Source organism: Pelmatolapia mariae, linkage group LG20 (genome assembly GCF_036321145.2).
Source record: "Pelmatolapia mariae isolate MD_Pm_ZW linkage group LG20, Pm_UMD_F_2, whole genome shotgun sequence".
Classification (NCBI taxonomy): domain Eukaryota; kingdom Metazoa; phylum Chordata; class Actinopteri; order Cichliformes; family Cichlidae; genus Pelmatolapia; species Pelmatolapia mariae.
In genome coordinates, this window is record NC_086244.1 from 6,631,096 (window position 1) to 6,654,083 (window position 22,988).

Sequence of the window (22,988 nt, forward strand, 5' to 3'; positions counted from 1 at the left end):
TCTGCCACCGGCAGGGGAAGTGGTGGGGGGAGATAGGCCTCCAAACCTTGGAGGGCCTGAGATGTCCCCAGAGAGGTGGCGTCTGATACCCAACCTGACATATAGACACAGACATACAGGCACACTCAAATACAAACATCCATTCCCACCCTCATGCTCTCATAGGCAATTACTCCACACTCAACCAACGTGGAGACAGACATAAAGAGACGCTGTACACACAATCACACTCCCCAAGCGTACTCTAAGAACCGGGTCTAGGTACCCTTGCCCCTGGAGGGGGAAACTGCACCCAGACCCAGGTGGTGTTACCCTTTTCCCTGCAGTGGGGAGAAGCAGACTGCCCCGACTCCGCAGCAGCAGGGAGGCCCCACACACCAGACCCCAGTCGGACGGCCAACTCCTCCTCCTAGCCCCCCCGCTCCAGCAGGCCGCAGAGACCGGGGGTGTGAGAAGACTCCAAACCTCCCTCTACCCGCTCATATGTAGTGTTGATGTATATGTGTTCTAAGGTGCAATTAAAACCCAGGAGGGCATGGAGCTACCTGCCAGAGAGCAGCAGGTAAGCGCATAGCCCCTCCTGATAGCCCTCAATGTCTACGTGTATTTAAAATTGAGAGGTGGGCAACGACGCCAGGGGTGAGGTGTACACCCTGATGGTAATTTGGAGTCCGTGTTGTGAGCCCACCCCCAAGATCCTATATGTATGTGTTATGAGAGTGTGAGTAATGTGAATGTCTAAGTTGTGAGATAAAATTGAGGCAGAGGCAGCCAGAAGGGGACAGAGGGGGGGGATGCCTCCTCTGCACCCTGGTGACACACCCCTACCCCAAGGCCCTGCATGTGTGGGTGATTGTGGTGGAGCGGGAAGAGGGAGGCAGCTGGAGATGGGGAGGGAAGAAAGGGAGGGGCAAGTGACCCCTCCCTGGGGCCAGCTCCCCCGCTGACCCCAGTAGGCACCCCCATGCTCTGCAACCCGCCAGGGAAAGGGGGCCCAGGCCCATCCGGACCAGGGCCCAGTGCAGCAGCGCCGCCCGGCCCCACAGAGCCCGGGACAGCCCACCCGACCCCACTACAGAGAAAACTGCACCCACCCCATCATCCACTCATCTTCCAGACTACACAAGACAATAGACGCCCAGGCTGAGATCTTCCTCCACCTCTCCTATATCTCCCCCTCCTGCAGAGAGAATTCCTGAGGAGAGGAAAGCTCCTGCAAGATGTGACAACCTCCCCCACCAGTGGGGGAGATAGTTTTTTTTTTAGGTCTTCCACTTCTCCGGTTTCTTTAATTTGCACACATTCTGAGATATGCCAAGTTTCCAGCTAACAGCCCTTTGGAAATCACCTTGTTGTTGCAAAAATACTATTTTATGCCCATAAAACTTTGGTTATCTTTGGCATTTTTCATAGATTCAACAAAAGAAATTGGAGCAAATTCTGTTTTTTGTGACAGGCTGTTAGTAGCAAAGTGCCAAAAGATACAATTTAAAATTTGCTCTTTCCGAAGTTGTCAAGCTGTTATGTGAATACATAATACGGGTGACTCCACAAAGCTAGATGCATTTTTATGTTTAATATTTTGTTTTTTATGTATGATTCATAGTTCAGTGTTAAGTTGCTTAACAAAGGGGAAAAAAACTCCTCTGAAAATGGTCAGGGCTGAACTGAAATGAGTGGACAAGCAGCCAATGTCCAATGAAAAACTGCAACGTATGCAACTGGCCCTGCATTGGCCACCAGCACTCCGATGTCGGAAAAGGACAACAGGAAACCAAACATCTCTTTACATGATCACTTGATCTGAAACTGAGACAAAACTATGAGTTTAATAAGTTGATCGTAGTGGCATATGCTAAAGCAGTGGTGACACACTCACTGAAGTTTCATGCTAGGCCAAGTCAGGCTCTTGTAACGTGTCATCTGACAGTTAAAGGAAGAACTGTTCACGTATGAATACAGGTGTACCCTGAACTTTCAGGCGGAACTTATTATCGAGGGTAGGTTAGATAAAGCACAGGATGCTTTTAGAAGGCTCAGCTCCATTTGGAAATCTAGACAGCTTACACCAGGGGTGGGCAATCTCAGTCCACGAGGGCCGGTGTCCCTGCAGGTTTTAGATCTCACCTTGAGTCAACACACCTGAATCACATGATTAGTTCGTTACCAGGCCTCTGGAGAACTTCAGGACATGTTGAGGAGCTAATTTAGCCATTTAAATCAGCTGTGTTGGTTCGAGGACACATCTAAAACCTGCAGGGACACCGGCCCTCGTGGACTGAGATTGCCCACCCCTGGCTTACACAGAACACAAATATAAGCCTCTACAACAACGATGTGAAGTTCTACCAACCAATCAAGGTCTTCTGCAATGGGTGTCTTCACTGAATATGCAACATCTTCAGACCAAAAGTGTGCCCTGAGATGGACACAATCAGGAAGAGGAAGAAAGGCAGACCACAAACAACTAGAGCGTGAGGATGAAGGTCAAACGTTTGCAGCTTTATGTCTCACATTCAGCAAAGAATGCTAGTAAGAGTAGTTTGGTATCCCTTAGAAACAAAATGTTTGAAAACCGTCAACGTACTCTAAAAAATATTGCTTTTTTACTTTTGTCACCCTGCCAAAGTGTATCCATGTACAATTCTTGAGACTGACAAGCCTTTCAGTGAAAATCCTGGATGCGTGGAGACATGAAGAAAAGGCTCTGACTGTTGATTTTGAATTGCTGGATCAGAGTCTACACATTAACCGAAGCATGGAAAGCAAACCTCATATGCACAGCGTGGAAAACCACATACATCATTTTAGTCTGTAACAAATAAGATTAATGCGAGCTCTACTGGGGCGTGCACATTGCTGTGGTGTTCAATGCACAGCAGCCAAACCAGGCAGACCGCAGCGCAAGACCTCTGGGACTGGCACAGTGAGCCTCTGTGAAAGACAGGCCTCGTCTGTCACTCAGCAATGAGGCATCATCCACAGACCCCGGCAGGATGCATAGCATCAACTGTTATTATTATTAATAAATCCTAAGTATAAATGGAATCTGCAAAGGGATATGGGGATTTAAGATTATAAACATTAACTCAAAACATAAATGGAATGTGCGGACTGAACAAGAAAATGTGTTTTGATAGCTTATTTGGAGGTCAAATGGAATAAAGTATATAAACATTCCTCTAAAAATAAAATCCTACGCTTTTTGTGGTGGAAAAACATGAACGGAAAGTGACATTTATAGTGTGTTATGGTGAATCATTCAGAATAAGAGCAGCAGAAACCCCCTTTGAGAAAGAATAACAATGGGATGCTTCAGAACAAAATAAAGCAGATAAAAGCCAGCTAGCTCGTAACTGCTTTGGTCAGATAAGGACTAACAAGATCTGGATTGTGACACTGGATTTTCAGATAAAGAGCTGGCTACCCAGAGTAGCTTCACCAAGTAATAACAACCACCTACCTAGCTGCTTCTATTCCCATATCATGGCACAAGCGTTTGATAACTAATCTCTGTTAGTGAGGGGTGCTGAGGCCTGGAATGGGAACTGTGGGGGTTTGTGCAGATGCCTGGATAGATAATGTTCACAGGCTTGTCGTCACAAATAATCAAGACTGAACGTGTGTGTGGAAGCAAAGGGAGATAAAGATAACTTTAACTAAACTCGGGTTTTGGTTCATCACTTACAAAGTTGACCGAACTCCCACAGAAAAGCAGATAAAGAGAAACAGAGATTTGGTCCGTTTTATCTCTCTGATGCTGTCACCGTATGCTTTATCAGCCTTTGTTTCTGCAATCCTCCTTGATCTCTGTTTGTGTTAGGCCGAGTCGGCCCTCTGTGATGTTGGCATCTAAAGGCAGCAAAAGATGCTTCAGAGGAAGTAAATCCAATTTATGCATTCCACTGAAACATGACTACGGGGGTAATTCCACACCAAGAGGAAAAAACACAAGAAAAACAATCAACACATGACTTTCTTTCTGTGAAACCCAACCCTCTAAGGGGAAATAAGAAAAAAAGAGGAAACTGAGTTAAAATCTCTCACCTGCATGGTAGGCCACTGATCCTCGGCTCCACCCCGGATGTCTGTTCTTGGGGTAGTCCTGCACAAACACAGACACACCGGTCACAATAGATATCTGCACCAGGTAGCTTCACTGATTAACAGATAACAGATTAACAGACGAGCTAATGAATGGCACAAACAGCTTCCCATCGACATAAACATAATTTTTTGAAACAGTTGGAGTTTCATGCGGTCAGAAAAAGGGATAGATACACAGATTTCAAAGTAATAAAGGTAAAACAGACTCATGGGCTGAGTCTGTTAAAAGAAGTCCTGCTGGCCTCATCACCTGCAGGCTAGGATAAGAATTTGCATCTCAGAACTTAAGGGCTACGGTTCTCATTTACAGAATGAAGTGCTCAAGGTTGGGAATAAGTTGAGGCATTTGAGTATCTGGGAGGGACTGACTGATGAATTGGTGCACTGTCTGCAGTGATGACAAAGCTGTTGCAGTAAAGAGAGAGCTGGGCGTTAATTTAATGCTCCATCTACGTCCTTATCGTCACTTGCAGCCACAAGCTCTGAGTAGCGACCAAAAAAGTAAGATCACTGATACAAAAAGCGGAAATGAGCTTCCTCCAAAGGGTGTGCTCAGCCGGAGAGATTTGATGAGCAGATAGGTCATTCGGGAAGAGCTCAGAGTAGCGCGACAATCACTCAACAGTGAAAGGAGCCAGTTGATATTGTTAAGAATCTGACAAGGACGCCTCTTGGGTGCCTGCTAGGTTAGGTGTGTGGGTATTTCCAACCAGAAGGAGACCCTGGGGCAGACCTGGGACATGCTGAAAAGATCACATGTCTGGGCTGTCTTGGGAAGGCCTCGGTGCTGTGACACTCTGGTGATGTTTATTAAATGTTTACATTTAATGAACTTTTACTCTGTGTCAGCTCCAAACTAACAGACCACTTTTCATGTATTTGCACAGCTCAAATACTTGAAAGACATTTAATGTTTTTGTAAAGTTAAGCTAACTTGTATGCAACAGCTTAAACTTTTGCTTAAGCTTTGACTACGAACTCTAGACTGTATATGGTATGATTACCTCCCTTGTAAACGCGACTCTAAAGTGGATCAGTTTTAAAGTCAAACTTTAAAATGGTTTATTTTTTAATATCCTAAAATTTCCAAACGTTTACATTACCAAGCAAAAAACAGATTTAATCTATCCATCTGGTAATTATCTATGAATTCTTAACTTGAAAATGTCAAACTATCTCCGTTCTTTGAATTATTGTAGCTCACTTAACTCACTTAAACAATGAAACTTCTGGGGGGGAAAAAACACCACTCGGTTTATAAGCAGCCGCTGATCAGTCACCACCTAGATACTGCTATCACCACGGGCCAATGACAGAAATGCCTCCAGCGTCACTGAGGGGCTATTTTACGCTAAGCGGGGGGTTTTCCCCTCAGAGCTGAGAGGTTTGTTCAATGAGGATTTGAGGTAAAACAGTGTGTAGTTTATTTGCCATTTATGCTCCAGAAACTGCTCGACAAAACCCATTTTTGCTCATACTTTGTCAGACAGCAGACACAATGATAAACACTGGAAATGTTGAAGAGTCCGGTTGTTCTTGACTGCATGAATGTTCTGCTGTTTTTGTGTGTAGTTGGGGCTGTTAGTCTGCGTCTTTGTCCGGCTTTTTTCATGCCTCATTACATTTAAAAAATAAACATCATGTTGTTTTAAGTAAGACTTCAAAGTAACAAATGAGACTATAATTCAACAGGAAAGTGTGTGCAGAGGCCAAAGAGAAGCAGAACCAAGGGTTGTTTTCCCAATTATACCCAACTGGGCTTCTTTTTGAAGCTAGAAGAGTCGCCTCCTGCTGGTCATTAGAAAGAAGGCGTGCTTAAGGACTTGGCGTCGTAAATACAGAGTTTCCACTCATCTATTTTTAAATATATCATCTATGGCATGAACACATCAGAACTGGTATATGTTTCTCAAATATAAGTTTTTAAATGGCATTCAGCCACAGCTTCACCGGCTCCATCCTGTGTCGAAACAGCAGCTCCACTCAGACCGAGCTGGATGTGAAGCTTCGTCTCTCACCAAGACAGAAAAAAAAAAGTCTGATTTCACTTTATAATAACAAGGTTAAAATGATTTAATAGGCTGCAAATCCTAGTTTTTTATGTCCGTTTATAATTCATTTATGCTAAACAGGCTGGCAGGTAGCGTGCACGTCACACACAGTGGCAGATTTAGATCTAGGCAGCTCTGCAAAGTAGAAAGCCAGCCTTCAGATTTCCAGAGGAGTTTGAAATGGGTTCTTTATCCATGTTAACATGCTAATGGGTGTGAGGATCATCTGTTTTGGATACCTGTCAGCGTCTGCTGAGGGTGTGTTGTGTTCTCTCTCTCTCTCTCTCTTTCCATCTGTCTGCATGTACAGTGTGTGCGCCTTTCTCCAGGTTTCACCATGCCAACGATAATAACTATCAGGCCAACTTTTGGATAAGATCACAGAATGACTCAGAGGTAATTACTAAAGATTTTTATCTGTTTTCTAGGCTGCACATCCATTACTGTAGAAACACACTACAGAGCAAGAGAGAAAAGAGCCACAATGACATTATGGTTTTCTTTTATCTCTCAGCGGGCAACATCTTCTAAATGCTTACTTGTACATCCTCTCTTTTTCCCTAAAGTAAACTCTTCCCACTGCACTTCTTTTCATATAGTATTAGCACACAAAAGGCAACCAGAAGACCTTTCATTTTCATCTTGCCAAAGAAATCCAAATATGACCAGGATGACGTCCAGAAAAGAAAAACAAATCAGCCTTTAGCAAGACGCTGTGAAGGGAGCTGTGCTTTTATTCAAACAGGCTCTGACTGATGACTGATGCAGACTGAATAGGTAATACATTACCCAAAGCAATATAAGCAATGAAATTATTACTATTAGCACCTGTGTGGGATGAGAGGTGAACAACAGGGACAGTGCAAACAGACAGCTTGGCCAGGACAGGCATTCGGAGGCCACGACATCAGGGAAACATCAATGATCCCATCTGACAACCCCATTGGGGCTGGAGGAACAGGAAATGGAGATGGATGGAGGGGGAAAGCGAGAGAAGAACAGAGTGAGACATCAGCAGAAGAAGAGAGAGACATGGAGGAATGCAGCTACCGCTCCAAGCCTGAAACCCCTTGATCCGCCAAGTCTGCTCCTCTTCCCCCTCGTCTCAACCACAAGCCTGAGGATTCCTCCAGCTGACTGGCATGTGGGTTCCCTGAGAAGGAAAGGAACGTCTGGGTGTTTTCTCCCTGATTGATGAGCCTGATCAGTGATTTCTAAAATAAGGCACTATTAGGAACAGCTAAGCAAATAAGGGGAAGATTTAGAGTTTCTAATGTAAACCGCAGACATGTGTCTGATAAATGGATCAACCATTAAATGCTTGTTCTCATAGATGTCTTTGTGGTAATTGTTGTGTCCATCATTTCTAATTCAAAACATGTCCTCAGTGTATTCCATCCATCAAAATAAATATGGTGTCCCTTCCACAACCTACTGATTTAACTAACTCTGATTTAATAATGTCCATTGGCTAGACTACCACACATTTTATTCATCGATGAAAATTATCCGCACGGGATAAAAAAAATGATACTTTTTAGAGTAAAAAGTCTCAACAGCTGTTGGATGGATTATCAGGAAATTCAATGAAGACATTCGTCATCTTTGTGAACTCAGGTGGCTCGACTGATCATAATTTGTTAGGTCAAAAATTTAATTCGTCCAACACTTTGGTTTATAATCAAAAACCTTTGACATGTGGAAAAGTTTGCACATACACATGCACAAAAAAGCAACCTCAACTGATGTCATCCACATAGACTGCATATGAAAAATAGATGTAGCCACTGTGACATCATCCACTGGTTTCTGGACTTTGCATTGAAAGAGTGAAAGTGAAAGGTAAAGTTTACAAGATGCTAGTGAGGCTCACTGTGGTGTATGGTTTGGAGACAGTGACACTGGAGGTGCTAGGATGGACTGGATTAGAAATGAGCATATCAGTGTGGCGGGGCATGGTCTGCGGTGCCGCTGCAGGGGAGGCGGACGCACCTGAGCGGCATCTGCAATCACGCCTCGCCGGCTTAAAGTCTGAACTGGGTTCTGTCTGTCATTTAGGAGGGATTAGCTGGGGGATTCCCATGATGCATTGAGTATTTCCTTTTCAGTCACCTTTCTCACTCAACATGTGTTAATAGACCTCTCTGCATTGAATCATACTTGTTATTAATCTCTGGCTCTCTTCCACAGCATGTCTTTATCCTGTCTTGCTTCTCTCACCGCAACCGGTCGCAGCAGATGGCCCCGCCCCTCCCTGAGCCTAGCTCAGCCAGAGGTTTCTTCCTGTTAAAAGGGAGTTTTTCCTTCCCACTGTCGCCAAAGTGCTTGCTCACAGGGGGTCATATGATTGTTGGGTTTTTCTCTGTATGTATTATTGTAGGGTCTACCTTACAATATCCGGTCTTTAAGTGATGACGTGATGAATCCTGCTTCCGGGCCCAAACTACTCTGCGTTTAATAAGGCTTTTGTGTTTTTTTACATGTTTTAATGCTTTGTATCTTGTTCTATTGAATCTCAACAAGCCCCTAAAAACAGTCAGTGATCACCGTCGGCCTCTCTCAGTTTTTATTACCGCTAATCATTTTAAAGCAGTATATTCATAACTAACCTCGTATTGTGGATGGATTTTCTCAGTTGTTCTCCTGACTGAAGTTCAGTCCGTTTACATCATCCTGCAATGCGATTGCATTTTTACCAAACCTTCGGGAACCCTCACGCTAACTTTTATTGAGTGGAAAAAAGTTAGCGATCATCCTCCAGCTTCACTGTTTATATTATGCTAACATAGCTGTGATCACGTAGCACATCATTATATACCAACTAGCCAAACTTCAGTAACCCTACAAACGTCACTGCTGTTTACTTTCCTGTCTTCATTTATGTTGGAAATGATAGCAGAGCTGTATGTCTTAATTTGTTTCAGAAATCTCTCAGTCAGAACATGGTATATTATATTTAGATGCAAACTAGCGAGCTAACTTCCTGCTAACTTCTAACTGTTAAATTTCATAAATTCGGTTTTTGTGGATGCCTGGATGTTAAACTTACTTGTTACACCTGGTAAAGCAGCAACGCTGATCATTTTATTACAGATGAAAGGATTTGGACAGTTTTTAACTCTCAGTGATGCTGCAGTGATCGTTGGACTTAGGGACCTGCAGCAGAGTTTGGGCCCAGGCACGGCTAATGACGTCAGACTTAAAGACCGGATATAGCGCCTTGAGGTGACTGTTGTTGTGATTTGGCGCTATATAAATAAAACTCGAATTGAATTGAATTGAAAGTTGTTGTTGTTGGTGTGTGTTCGGCTGGTGGCTGAAAAGCTGCAGCCGTGTCTGTAAGACACAGCAACCAGGAATAAAGAAAGTATGCTGAAAAGCATTAAAATATGGTCGGGTCTACCGTGGGTTCATTATAATCAGAGGGACAGCTCAGATCAAGCGCTTTAGAGGCAAAGTTATCAAGGCTGAGGTGGTTTGGACATGTGCTGAGGAGGGAAAGTGGGTATAAAGCGGACAAAGGATGTTGCATAGGGAGCTTCCAGGCAGGTAGAAAAGAGTAAGAACATAGAGAGGCTTCAAGGATTTAGTGAAGGAGGACTTGCAGAGGGTTGGTGTGACAGACGAGGATACTAGGAATAGAGTGAGATGGAGGCAGATGATCTGCTGTGGTGACCCCTAAAGAAAATTATTATTTTAGTGCGGTTTTTTTTAGCTCGAAGTGACCATATTTGGGACTACAGTGAATGATCGAGTGCTGAGTGATCAACTAATGCTTGGAAGATTAGTTAGTAAACTGTAGCCATCAACTGTATGGATTAATTTAATAATATATGAAACTGTATTAGAGACTGATTGGGAAGTCTCTATCAAATCATATTAGTCAGATAAAAACTTATTTTGGTTGCTCCCTCTAGATAATCTATTAGAAGATACCAACAGCACAAATACATTTAAAGACTCAAACTAGACCACATTAAGGTGTATGAGTTATAAAAGAATGTTTTAATATGGGAGTCATTATGGATTGATTTGTTTTTGAAGTCAGCCTCAACAAACCAGTTTTTGGCATCTCCCCAATCATTTTTTTTTTTAGCCCTGAAGGTTGATGTTTGGTTATCCAAAAACAGTGTTAAGCTGGCCAGACACTCCATACTCTGGCAGCCTTTTACATGCAATGTTATTTATTGAAAAAATAATCACAAATTTATGATAATAGGAATATTTTTATTTCCTTTAGAAGGATGCTGAATTTTTGTTTGGTCATGCAACTTTAGCCTGGATCTCTTAGCGTGACAGTGGGCTGTATTCGCCTCATTTCCTGCTTCACATTTATTTCTTGGATTGCACCTTGGTGTCACATTTAACCTGTGCCAAGAAAACAATCTGAGTAGAGCCTGATAGTGTTTAGTTCCCCTTCATTTTGGAGATGAGTGATAAATGAATGATTTTAGTCACAGCCTTTGTATAATTCAAACTTAGCCAAGAGATAAGCATTATTCTCTTGAGGATGCACCACTTCTCCAAGTTTCATTAAAACCATCCTATAGTTTTTGTGTAATCCCGTTTACAGTCAGACAAATATGAATACATGAAAATGCTCTGAACATATAACAACAGGGAGTCCTGCAATAGCTGGTTTGGCCTCACGCTGAGCCTTGATATCAACATCAGAGCCAGTCTAGAATAAAATATACAGATATATCTAAAAGAAGTTGATTAATTTATTTTTTCTCTTTACTGCACTTTTCAGTGTAAATTAATAAACTATTTAACTTCCTGTGTTAATATTCTCCTACAGCGTTTACATGTTTTTATCCTCCCAGTTAGAAACCATCCATAGATATGTACTCTCTCTGCAGTGCTGCAGTTTTGGTATTCAATAAGTGATAGTGCCACTAATCACATGTACACTCCTCTATTGATGACTGGATTAATTAACCAGCTGGTTTACTCTCACAAACCCCAAACTTTTGAAATATGGTCACTACCCCTGTTTGCCTAGAGCAATGCAAAGAACTGTAAGCTCCTGGAAAGAATAATAAACGGTAGAGTTGAATCCACAGCATGGAAGAGCAAAAGCCTCCGATATCAGATCCACAGCTGCTATCACAGCAGCCTGCATTTCCACACTGTGGCAGAGTAAACAAGTCTGAAAAAGTATGACTGGGAAGGTGCGGGCAGAAAGGAAAACCATGTGGAAGCAGATACCCATCACCTACTGCTGCTATCGCACTGACATATCACAGCACTGTCTAAAAATATAACTTAAGCCATGAAGTGCCGCAGATGTGCATGTACGAGTGTTTGCGTGCATACGTGTGTGAAGGAGTCACAGTTTGCGGGAAGGGAAAGTACTGTTTCTGTTTGTACGTGCCTCACCTATAGGGGTTGGACACAGGCTGTGTAGGGAACTAATGCAGGTCTGTTTGTTTAACCCCATGTCATCAGGCTAAAACCGCCAGCTGCCCACATAACAGCAACTGTCTGTCATTAGCCATTGATGTGACTCGAGAGAAGAGAACAACAGCCTATCTGTGTGCATTTGTTTGGGCATGTCCATCACTTTTTATGGATGCAAGTTCAAATGCAAGATGAAATCAGATAAATTGCTAAATTAGCTCTGTTATTGAACGAGCGCCAGAGAGAGTGCATAGCTGATGTTTAGCGTGGCAGCGTATTATTCATTTAAGACAGGAATGTGTCGCAAAATTTATAGCTATTTTCCAAAGAAATACCAAATAGTTTGTCGGGTAGTACAATCATTTAAAGAGCAGGTTCCAGAGAACCGTGGTTCAAGTCCAGGCATACCTGCAGATTCTATATCACCCAATCACCGTTACTCTAGCTGAATAAAAAGTAATAAATAAAACTTAACTTTATTATATTAAACCATATAAAATGTCCTGACTGATACACTAAAGCCTCTGACTGACATAGAGGTAAAAGTCTATTTACAAATACTACTGGAAGCTACTGCAAATGGTGCCAAGGAGGCACCAGGAAACCAAAACATCTCCTCTGAGAGAAGAGAACACCAGATATAAGTCAGAGGCAGCAGACCTGTTGGTTTGTGTGAAAGCAGCTGATAAGGGGACAGAATTATATGTTAGTGGAGCTTATTGCAAAGCAAATAAATTACAGATATCGTACTCAAAAGCACCTTTATTTGTCAATACAATCAGAGTTCCCGCTATCCCACTACACAGATAACAGAGGAAATGTTCTGCAGAAATGCATTCAGGCTTGCCTTCTGGTGTACCTTGGGGACAAAGTTTGAAAACCTATGTTTTAGACTACTGCATTAAAAGTTTGGGGTCACTTAGAACAGTTATTGTCTTATTATCAGAAATGTTCATAAGTATTTGGTCAAAAATCATTAGTGATTTTTAGTGGAGTATCTACATAGGCCCACTTTCAGGAGCCATCACTTCTGTACTACCTAATGCAGTTTCATGCGTTCAAAGTCAAACTGCTCATGTTACAGCTTGCAATCACTGTGCTGTTATAAGAAGATTTTAAAAAAAGCTTTCATACAGCGGTTTTCATAAACAAGTTCCAGTTTGGGTTTTATGTGTACCATTTGTTGAGTTTACAACCTGCTTCTCAAACTTGTATTTATACTCATCTTCATGTTCAGTTCTGCTCTGACGTCTTCCACTTCTCTTTCTGCTTTAGTTATCCAACTTACACTGCTCATCAATCAGCCTAAAAGCTTCCTGCTTCTGTCCGGTGGCCAAGAAACTATTCCACATGCCAATGTACAAAAGAAAAGGACAGACTGAAAGAATATGATGTTCTTCATCTTTTCTCAGTTTAATGATTAATTTATTTGTAAATAAATGGTTAAAAAAAGTTGCGCTATAAATAATACCTTTTCATAGTTCAAGTTAACATCTTCAGATATCATTTACATCTTTTTCCATCTAGGCACCGTCCAAAACCCAAAAGCTACACAGTTTAATCCACATTTATGAAGGAGCTGCTGCCCAGTATTTCTGAGACTTGTTTACGAGAAAAGGGAAAGTAGAGCAGGAGACTGAAAGATGGATTGTCATCTGTGTTGACGTGGACGCTGTACTGATCTGCTGTTGTAAAGAGAGAGCTGAGAGTGAAAGTGAAGCTTTCAATTTACACTTCAACCCTCAACTAAAGCCAAACACTGCGGGTAGTGACCGAAAGAATGAGATCTTGGATAAAAGTAGCGGAAATGAGATTCCTCCCAAGGCTGTCTAGGCTCAGCCTTAGAGATAGGGTAGGGAACCTGTTCATTGAGGAGGGACTCAGAGTCAAGCTGCCGAGGATGCATCCTGTGCACCTCCTTGTTGAGGTGTTTTGGGCATGTTGAACTTGGAGGAGACCCCACAACAAACCCAGAAGATGCTGTGAGATGACGGAGCTTGGCTGGCTTAGCAATGCCTTGTTGTCCCATCGGAAAAGCTGGGTGACCACAGCTTAGACCCAGATAAGTAGTAGATTTATGAAAGCATAAAATAGCCAAGTTTTAGAAAGTGGAAGTAGTGATTGTTTTAGCATTGTTGCATTAAAAATGAATGATTCTTTAAAGCGGAATTTATACTAAGTAGCATCCCTGACACTGTTGTTGCACTGGTTGTGATCAGAGGCTTTGGCACAGTAACTGATCCTTTGTTTTATCCTAAGTTGACCCTGTAGAAAGAGATTCTTGGAGCAGCACAAAAAACCGGTTAGAAGGACTGCTGCATCACAAGAGGAAAAGGAAGAGCGCTGTTCCCAGGACCTGTTCCCGGGGCACACCAGGACAGAGGAAACCGTTTTATTTCTTGTTTGTGTGTACGAGCGTGTAGGGTTTGCTGTGTGTGTGGAGCTTTATGACTGGGCTGCTGTACATTACCAGAGACTCAATACAAGAGGGTCAAGGGTGAACTGAGAAAACCATCTGTCTTTTTCAAACACTGATGGCTACTCAATCAAATACTTTCCGTTCACTCCTCTGTCATATCCGTTTTTCTCTCCCAGCTGCATCTATACTCCCGCAGGGTTACCGTCATTTTTTGTAGGATTTTAAGCAGATGGCGGTTGTTTGTTTTTCAAAACATGAGGGCTTTCCTGCTTCGTTTTTTTTTTTCACCTGTGTTTTTCCCTTTCCCTTGATTTTTCTAGCTCTTGACGTTTTACCTAGCTTCCCCACCTTGCCATCTACTCTCTACACTCTTCCACCCCATAATTAATCCTAGATCTCTTTGTCCCACAGCCTAGCAACCACTGTGTGTACCGGATGAAAAACAACTGTGCTACCAAGCGTATGCATGCTGTACATTCATAAAGACCCTTATCTTCCTTCTTCAGAGGAATGAGAGAGAAAGCGAGGGGGTCATGACAGGTCTAGGAATGGCAGCGGGGTCAAAACAGATCTTAGATTATGAAACACGCAAAACAACAGCATTTACTTTACACACAAAGAACTCAGACTTATCACATAGCCCAAATTCTTCAGACTTTCCCTTTTGGGCAGGAAACTGGCAATAGTGGCTTAGGGGATTGAAAAATTTACTCCACCCCCGCCTCCTTTTTCGTCTTTTCTTTTGATCTGTTAAGTGTTTTTTAAAGCTTAAAAAAAATTCCCTAAACTTAACGCTTAATAAGGTTTAAAAAGGCAAGAAATGCCAGGCTATAAATATGCTTTCATCTTCTGTTAAATTTTGGCAATGTTAACATATGAGTCTACGGAGACTGGTTCACTTTTGGAGCCATCCTTCAGTGGCCACTGGAGGAACTGCAGTTTTTGGCACTTCCATGCTGGCTTCATTTTTCAGCCAATGTGGAAGGCTGATGCTTGTTTAGCACATCTGCATGCTAACTTTCACTAATTTGCATTTAACACAGAGTGCAACGCAGGCTAATAGGAATGTTATTAGCTTCAGGGGTATTTTGAAAATCTGATCAGATAGTGATACTCAAGTAAAAGTCATAATAATGGATAATACAGGATTCTTGGGGCTGCTGCTGATACTGTAACGTGTATTAAAAAGGGAAAAGCTGCTTTGGCATCGCTCCTGAACTTAGGCTTAAAGCTTTTATACCAAAAACCCTGATTAAACCCAACAAACAAAAGTAATGCAGCCATTTTAAAAAAGGTGAGGGAACCTGAAAGCAAGCAAACTGACTTAAGTAATCGCCGCTCAACCGCTTACTCACCCAGCACTGTCTGTATGTGTTTACTTACATGTGTGAAACCCGACATTTGTCTGGTTTTATCCTTTTCTGCATATAAAATAATTCTGAAAATATAACAATAATGTCAACTAACATTTTTGACATGTGTATTTGTTGCAATATCAGTGTTGGCTGAAACAAAAAAGAGTTCTTATCATCATTTGTGGATTCTGAAATGCAACTAAAATGAAAATTATAATTACTAATTTTGTTACTCCTTGGATCAAAACATTAGTTACTTTCACTGAGTATTGTAGAAATTGTTACAGAACTACTTATTGCACTGATTGTGAAACGAATGAATGAAAGCAATAAACTATAATACTCCACGCTCTTACCTTTCCAGTCACAAGGCAGGCCCGACCTAAAACATACCCTGCTTTATCCCTCTTTTACACTCTACTGGAGATCATAATTTACAAAATGAGCATCATGTTCAGTAACTATAAACCCATCAGAAAAGTGTTTAAAGAGGTCATGGAGAAAAGTAGCATCATTTTCCCATATCATTTTTATGATCTTCCCCCTGCTGGAGATTACAAAGAATGTAGATTTAAGGCATTTTACCCATTGTCTTACACTGCATACCTGATGCCTTTGGTTGAAATATCATCAAGCAAAGGCACTCTTTCGAGTTGTCCTATGCCTTTTTTTTGCAAGTAAACAACAGCTTAACAGTAACAGTAGGCCATAAGACAGACCAACTAAACAAATAGTTGCAGCTTGTGTCTAAAAAATATCTTTAAATTATAAAATTCCCCAATGCTTTCAACTGACAGGCTGATAGGCTTGCAGTACATGTGCAGAAACTCAATGTAGTCCATTTAAACAATTTTAATTATTTGCCAATTTTAAAGAATTCCATAGCTACGAAGGAAACGTGTAAGTGGAGCACGCATATGCTGTCCAAGTCTATTTTTTCCACTCACCTTCTCCTATACATCTGTATAGCTCTTTATCTTCCCGTCATCGAGTAAGGTGACCTATGCATCCCCTCGTTTCTCTTCTATATAAATTCCCTGTGAAACCTTGAAAGATGTTATAGAAGTTTCATCTTTTGTTTTTGTTATTAAAAGGAGCAGAGTTTTGACCCTGGGAGAGACAGTGCTGGCAGCTCTCTGTAGGCCTTGGCTTTGGCACTTACTAATATTTCACATCCATAACACTCAAGGCTACACTTACAGGGTGTGAAAAAACTCACAAATCATTAACCCACATAGGTGAAGAAATAGTTCCTGAGTCATCGGAGTTTAATCTTGTCTTTCATGAGGAGGGTTAAAACAGCTCCCTTGAACCTATTACTCCTTTTATTTTAAATCTCTGCAGGTGTGTATTGAAAGGTCTTGACATATTGATCGCAGATTTATTCACTTTCAGCATCTCTTGTCTATCAGTTTCACTATATTCTGCCTGTTTCGTTCTTTAAAGCCGGCCAGCACTCGAAGTGGCGGTGCTAATGCTGAAATTGGAACCGCATGTGCATACTTTGGAAAAAGAAATAGGGGTTCAAACGAGAGTGTTAAAATTTCGTTAATTGTATTTTCCTCTTAAAGGTGTTTCATCTCCCCAAAGTAGGCCATTAAAGAATGGGTAAACTGCTGGATAATGGGAATAAAAATCAATTATAAAGGCACAGTACCAATACATTTACTACTGAACTATGCTCCAAAATCTAAAAACAGTTTTACCAGCTTAGCAACTCATCCTATTTTCTCAATTCACTGGGATCTGCATGTATGTGAAAGAACTTATAAAAGGACAAGAGTGCCGCTGCTCTTCCATCAGGCCAAGATTACAACATTCCCAAGACAGGGCCTGAGGAACATTTTGTACATGGTAATTATCTGCCTAGTTCCCAATTCAGGCTTTTGTCAAAGTTTTCCATCATTAGCATGTTTTTACCTCGACCACTTGTCGAACTATGGGGAACGGAAAGGGCGCGTATGAGTGAGTAGAATCCAAGAATAAGTCAGTGGGAGACGTGTTCATGCAGTCCACATGCTCTGAAACCATTAAGCTATGCTTTCTAATATATTACAATGTGGAAAAATAGGCATGGTGGCTAAATGCTGAACACCCCCTCCCCCAAAGAAAAAAGAAAAAAAAGTGAATGTAGGTGTAAAAATGTCAAAAGCTGTTCTTTTCTTAGAAAGCTTACCCTTCTTGCCAAGCCCAGGGCAATGTAGCATTTCTCCCCAGCATCGACTATCTCCACTTCATAGTAATGACAGCGGGTGGTGAGTGGCTGTCGGGCCTGGGCCAAACCCACATCCATAATACTCTTTCCTTTGCCAACATACTCCAAAAGCTGAGAAAGAAAAAAAAACATGCAGAGGAGAAGAAGAAGAATGGGGGTTAATATGCTGAGAAATAAACAACAGACTCACATTACCAACCAAAAGACTGCAGGGTTTCAGACTCTGCGTGATTGGCTCCATTCTGCAACAAACTGTATTTATGACACAAGCATTAGCCCCTGAATCATTGTAGCAGTGCAACTAGGGGAAAAAATATAAAGAAATATGCAGCTGAGGTCTACCATTACTTTTGTAATGGTTGTCAAAGGTACAGCTGCAGGCAAGCAGGGAACTGTGGTAATGTTTTCAAAGCACATACACGTAATCTCCATGAAAACGGACACCCGTTGTTTGTTCAGCTCAGCCACTGCTGTCATTGTGTTTCTCTTACTTTCTCAACTCTTTAAGAGTTTGCATTAATGACCAAGTCCTTGCAGAGGACCACTTCAGCCTCTTTGAATTTATACAGACTTTTAGCTTCAATCATTTACGTTTATTAAACCACACCCCTGGGTCATTTTTTTGGACAAAACACTAACTTGTTCTTAATGAACATTGACCAAAAGGCACAAGATTTTAGACACCTATTCGGCATGAGTCACAGTCATCATATATGGTTTAGTGTAACCAATGCTCTTTTGTCGTTTTCAAATTTCTCCATATTTGGTGAAAGTGCAATATAAGGTCCACCCTGGATGTATTTCACATAATGTTTGGGTAAGCATTCATGGCCACTGTATAATGAAGTCTTTGGTCATCTTCTGGCAGTACCAAGAGGTTATCAAGGTTTTTTTGAAAAATATCGCAGCAATTATTGGTGACTGCCATGAAATTTGGTACTGAATATCAATCGTGTCAAACTGGCAACATATTTGATCCCATAACTTGCTATTGGCACTAAAATTTTCCGCCTCATCCTAAATATCATCTATATACATGCATTGAAATATGGTACAAATATTCTTGATTCCACACCAATGAATCCCTTTGATATTAAATATCCAGATTTTACAAAGAGGACACCAGTTTACTCCAGGTTTTGGGTGTTAGGTGAATTTCTGTTAAGGTCTCTCCTGTCCAGTCTTTAGTGTTGTTAGAGAATTGTTTTCATCTGTGCCACTTTTCCTGGACAGTTCATTGTTAGATGGTTTTGGTGAGTCCTTCAGATCTTACGAGAGTTTTCTTCTCCTCACTGATCTTCAAATAAACCTTTGCGTTCTTCACTGGTCTAGTGCAGCGGTCCCTAACCTTTTTTGCACCACAGACCAGTTTATCCCTGACAATAATTTCACTCACCGGCCTATACGGTGTCGCGGACAAATACAACAAAATAAAACCAGTACTGGTACCAAAAAATACGATTTATTCATTACACACGGGAAAAAAACCCCATGGAAACCGAGTTAACAATAAAAACGATTAACAAAATAACGCTAAAAACTGATAAAACCCTGAAAACTATGAATTTCACACCCAAGCCTCAATTCTCACGGCCCGGTACCAAACGACTCACGGACCGGTACCGGTCCATGGCCCAGGGGTTGGGGACCACTGGTCTAGTGAACTTCATCGTTCATTGCGAAAGAATCACCGTGAGATGCCCAAGATCGTGTAGTAACATCCCGTTTCCGCTGTGAAAGTTTCATCTGAAGTTCTGCTGAAAGATTTTGCAGGTGCGGAAAGGGCAGATGATCAAGACCCGTGGGAGTTTCATTTTGCACTTCACTGGAAATGTCTCACTTTTCCATATAATCCTCAACTGTACCAGCTCTTGTTGTTTGTGCAGCTTTCGCCTTCTAAATGAATTAACTTTAAAATGGATAAGCATGAAATCCCAACAGGTATTCATCTTTCCCTCAAGATAAATAAAAACTCTACTTATCCGCTAAACTTTCCACTGGTAGGGCTCACAAACAAAACCATGAATGCCTTAGAGGAGACACCGTTCAAAAATGTCTCACCTGTTTCTATGAAGGTAGGGTGGATAGGAAACACAGCTGATCAAGCTTGGGCAGGACCCAGTGTTGTTATAGAGGCCAGGGACTTAATTAACCACGCAACTAGCTGTTACAAGTGTATCCTAAGTGAGTGGGCATTATGATAGATTGACACTTCCAAACCCAGTCAAACCCTCACTGAATCGCCCACAGGGACTATCCTACAAGTACGAACAGCCACTCCAGACTGAAGATCCATTACTTGATGGTAATACAATTACTTTCAATTCTATTTTGGTCTTAAGCATCTAAACAGGTGAAGATGGGTGGGAACAGGTGAGTAGGTGGACAAAGCCTTTAGTCTGAGCGGAGTTTCCATGTCATGTGAGCGAATGTGCGAGCATGTGCGCAATGAAGAATACACCCCCAGGCTGAAAGGCTAGGATGACAGACGAGGTGGGGGTGGACAAAATTACTTCTGCATTAAGCCTTTGTGATTCTGAGCGTGCAACACCACCTGGGTGTGCTACGATTCAGTAGCCAGCCACTTAAAACGACACACCTGGTGGGAAAAGCTATTCAACATGTATGTCAAAAAAGTCAAGTGTCTCAATTAAGTTATTACAATTTTTTTCTCTGTGTTATTCGCTGTTGCTTAGCGATCTGTCAAACTGAAAATGATTCAGAAATGCAGCGGAGGCAATCGAAGGTGATTAAACTGGTTAAATAGGACTGTACTTGTGTAGTTCATGTAGTTACACGCATTTTATTAACAGACATAAAAACCAAGAGTTATTGCAGCATTCCAAGTATGCAGAGACTAAGGAAACCACACAACCAATATCAGATTGTTATATTAGATAACCAATATAATAGATTGCAGGATATCGATTTCAAGGTCTTTTTATAGTGCTAACGATCACCACCTAGGACTTACTTTTCTTATGGGACATACAGTCGACTCTCTGCCAGAAACACTAAGTACACCTCATGATTCGACCAGTCAGTCGACACATCGATCATTGGTTGAGGACTGTGATATCAGCATAGTGCCATGAACATTTACACTTCATTCGCTGCAGTCTTTTCCTGGCTGCTCAGAAAAAGTTATAAAAATCACAGATTCAGTGATGGAATAGGAATCGAACAAGCAGAAACAGGAAAAGAAAATCAGTAGTGAAGATTTTTCCGCAGTTTTATGCAGAACCCATGTTTTCCAACTGCTGCAGCAATTTCCCCCTGTACCATCTGGGAATCCCAGCACTCGCTCTCTTTGATGTATGATGTAAAAATGCCAGTGGAGACCAACCTGCTCACAGACCTGTGCCTGAAGCCCAGCCACAAGCTGAAATGAATTTTTGGTCCCCACTGCCATACACAAGGACAGCCACAGCAAGCATACAGTTTTGGGGGCTACCTGGAGGTAAATACCCACTGCAGAAGTCCTGCACACAAGGTTTTTCCTATATATTGGATAAATGTGCCGCCCACCAAAGACGTTTTGGCGTTCCCCCAAAGGAAAATTACCAGGACTGCGATTTTAAACAAGTTAAACAACTGGGGATGAATTTGCTCTAAGTGAGCTAATACAGACAATTTGCGGGCCAATCACCCCTACGTGCTTAGTCAATCCGCCAAAGGCCTATTTTGAGTCAGGAAAAACCCTGACATACCTTCCATGAGTTTTTCTGTATGCAGAAAATGTGAAGTGACTTAATAGCCAGCCAGCAGTTGGTAATGCAACATCCCATCATCTTCTTGTCTATTATTTCTTGCAGTCTTCTCCATATTGCTTTGCTGTGTGATCGATGCCTAGTAGTGGCTCCAAATATTTCCTCTTTTGTTCCGCAGAGTCAGCATCAAGTGATATTTGCTTGGTTTTATGCCAATTATTTAAAGTTACTATTTTACATACATGGAAATGTTAACTAATATTTAGACTTTAAGGCTATTTTTTGTTGTTTCATTGATATGTTCACCATCCCAGTCCTAGTATTTCCAACTTGTGTTTGTTGTTGTTTTTGTTGTCCAATTTCCTCTTGGGCTGAAACATAAAGCCAACACCAAAATCTGCAGTTCCTTTAAAAGCCACCTGAGGCTGGGTCCAAAAACCGACTCCAATTTGAAAATGTCCAACTTTACATCACTAAAATTTACGCTAACAGTCTGGTATGATTAATGGTTTTGGCCCTCTGTTGATTGTCTCTACCGTCACAACAAAATTAATAAAGAGATTTTTATTTCCTTTTTTTTGTCTCATTTAAATATGGTCACTTCTAGGTCCAAAAGAAAAACTAACAAGGCAGCAGCCAAGATGCTAACACTGAAGCTTCAAAATGTAGAGTCCACAAACCAAATGGGTGACAGTAACCATTTTTATATAAAGGCTATGTCCAGACACAAAAATGAGGGTAACAACTACAACAGTTATCACAACTGAAAATTTCTCATCTCTAACCTTCCAGGTACATTTACTTTGTTTCTTTCATTAATGCACTGTTGTGCACATGTACTATTAAGAAAAAATAAATAAATTATTCACTCTAACACATGTTCCACAGCAATCAAAACTCCACCAGCACTAGATCTGAATTTTACCATCTCTACTAGTGTTTTTAAATTCGATTAGATTTTTAAATGCAGAGTCTGACACTTTTTTCGACTTCACCAATTAAAGTGTACATTTTCTCTGTCTTCACAAAAAAAAAAAAATTTAAATCTGCTTTTAAGGGATCAACAAACAGGATTTCTGACATCACAAATACAGTGGATACCATTTACGGTCCAACATCATCTTTTGTGCCCAGCAATTACCTTTTTAAGTTATTCTTATATTCTGGAAATATTGTTGCACAAAAAACATATTTTTGTATGCTTTAATACTCATTATTAACTAATGTCTGCTTATAGTTCGACAATACTGTTAAGCGCTAATAATAATAATAATAATGGATTGGATTTATAAAGCGCTTTTCAAGGCACCCAAAGCGCTTTACAATGCCACTATTCATTCACTCTCACATTCACACACTGGTGGAGGCAAGCTACAGTAACTGTCTGCAGAAATGTGTGTGTAATGTGTGTTTGTCAACATTTTAACAGCACAGTATGTGCCTGAGCAGCAAAAAATATTAAGATTAAACGCAAACTTAATCTGTAGTGCTACTTTTTCTGCTTAACATCTATAAGTTTTTATACTTTTGAGTGATTTGCAATCAACAGAGAAACAGTAACTGCAGATTGTTCGCCGTATTAAAGGCTGAACAGTTTCTTCCCCCTTCCACAAAGGAAATCTCCACAGTAACCGGTGCCAAAGCCTCATTTGTTTAGTCTTTGTAATACCGTGTTGATTAATTGTTCATGGATAGCTTTCAACATTAGCCTCCACCTTAACCTGCTGC

General features: G+C 41.3%; 1 protein-coding gene across 3 annotated transcripts in view; it reads right to left on the minus strand.

Annotated features, from left to right (window-relative positions):
• Nucleotides 1–22,988, minus strand: part of spryd3 (SPRY domain containing 3) — a 73,532-nt gene that overhangs the window by 23,144 nt on the left and 27,400 nt on the right. For all 3 annotated transcript variants that reach the window (XM_063463870.1, XM_063463868.1, XM_065469637.1), the window contains exons 7-8: nucleotides 17,512–17,661; nucleotides 4,048–4,105 (exon numbers count right to left, since the gene is read on the minus strand). In XM_063463870.1, the coding sequence (XP_063319940.1) occupies nucleotides 4,048–4,105; nucleotides 17,512–17,661 (208 nt within the window). The remainder of the gene's footprint in view (nucleotides 1–4,047; nucleotides 4,106–17,511; nucleotides 17,662–22,988) is intronic.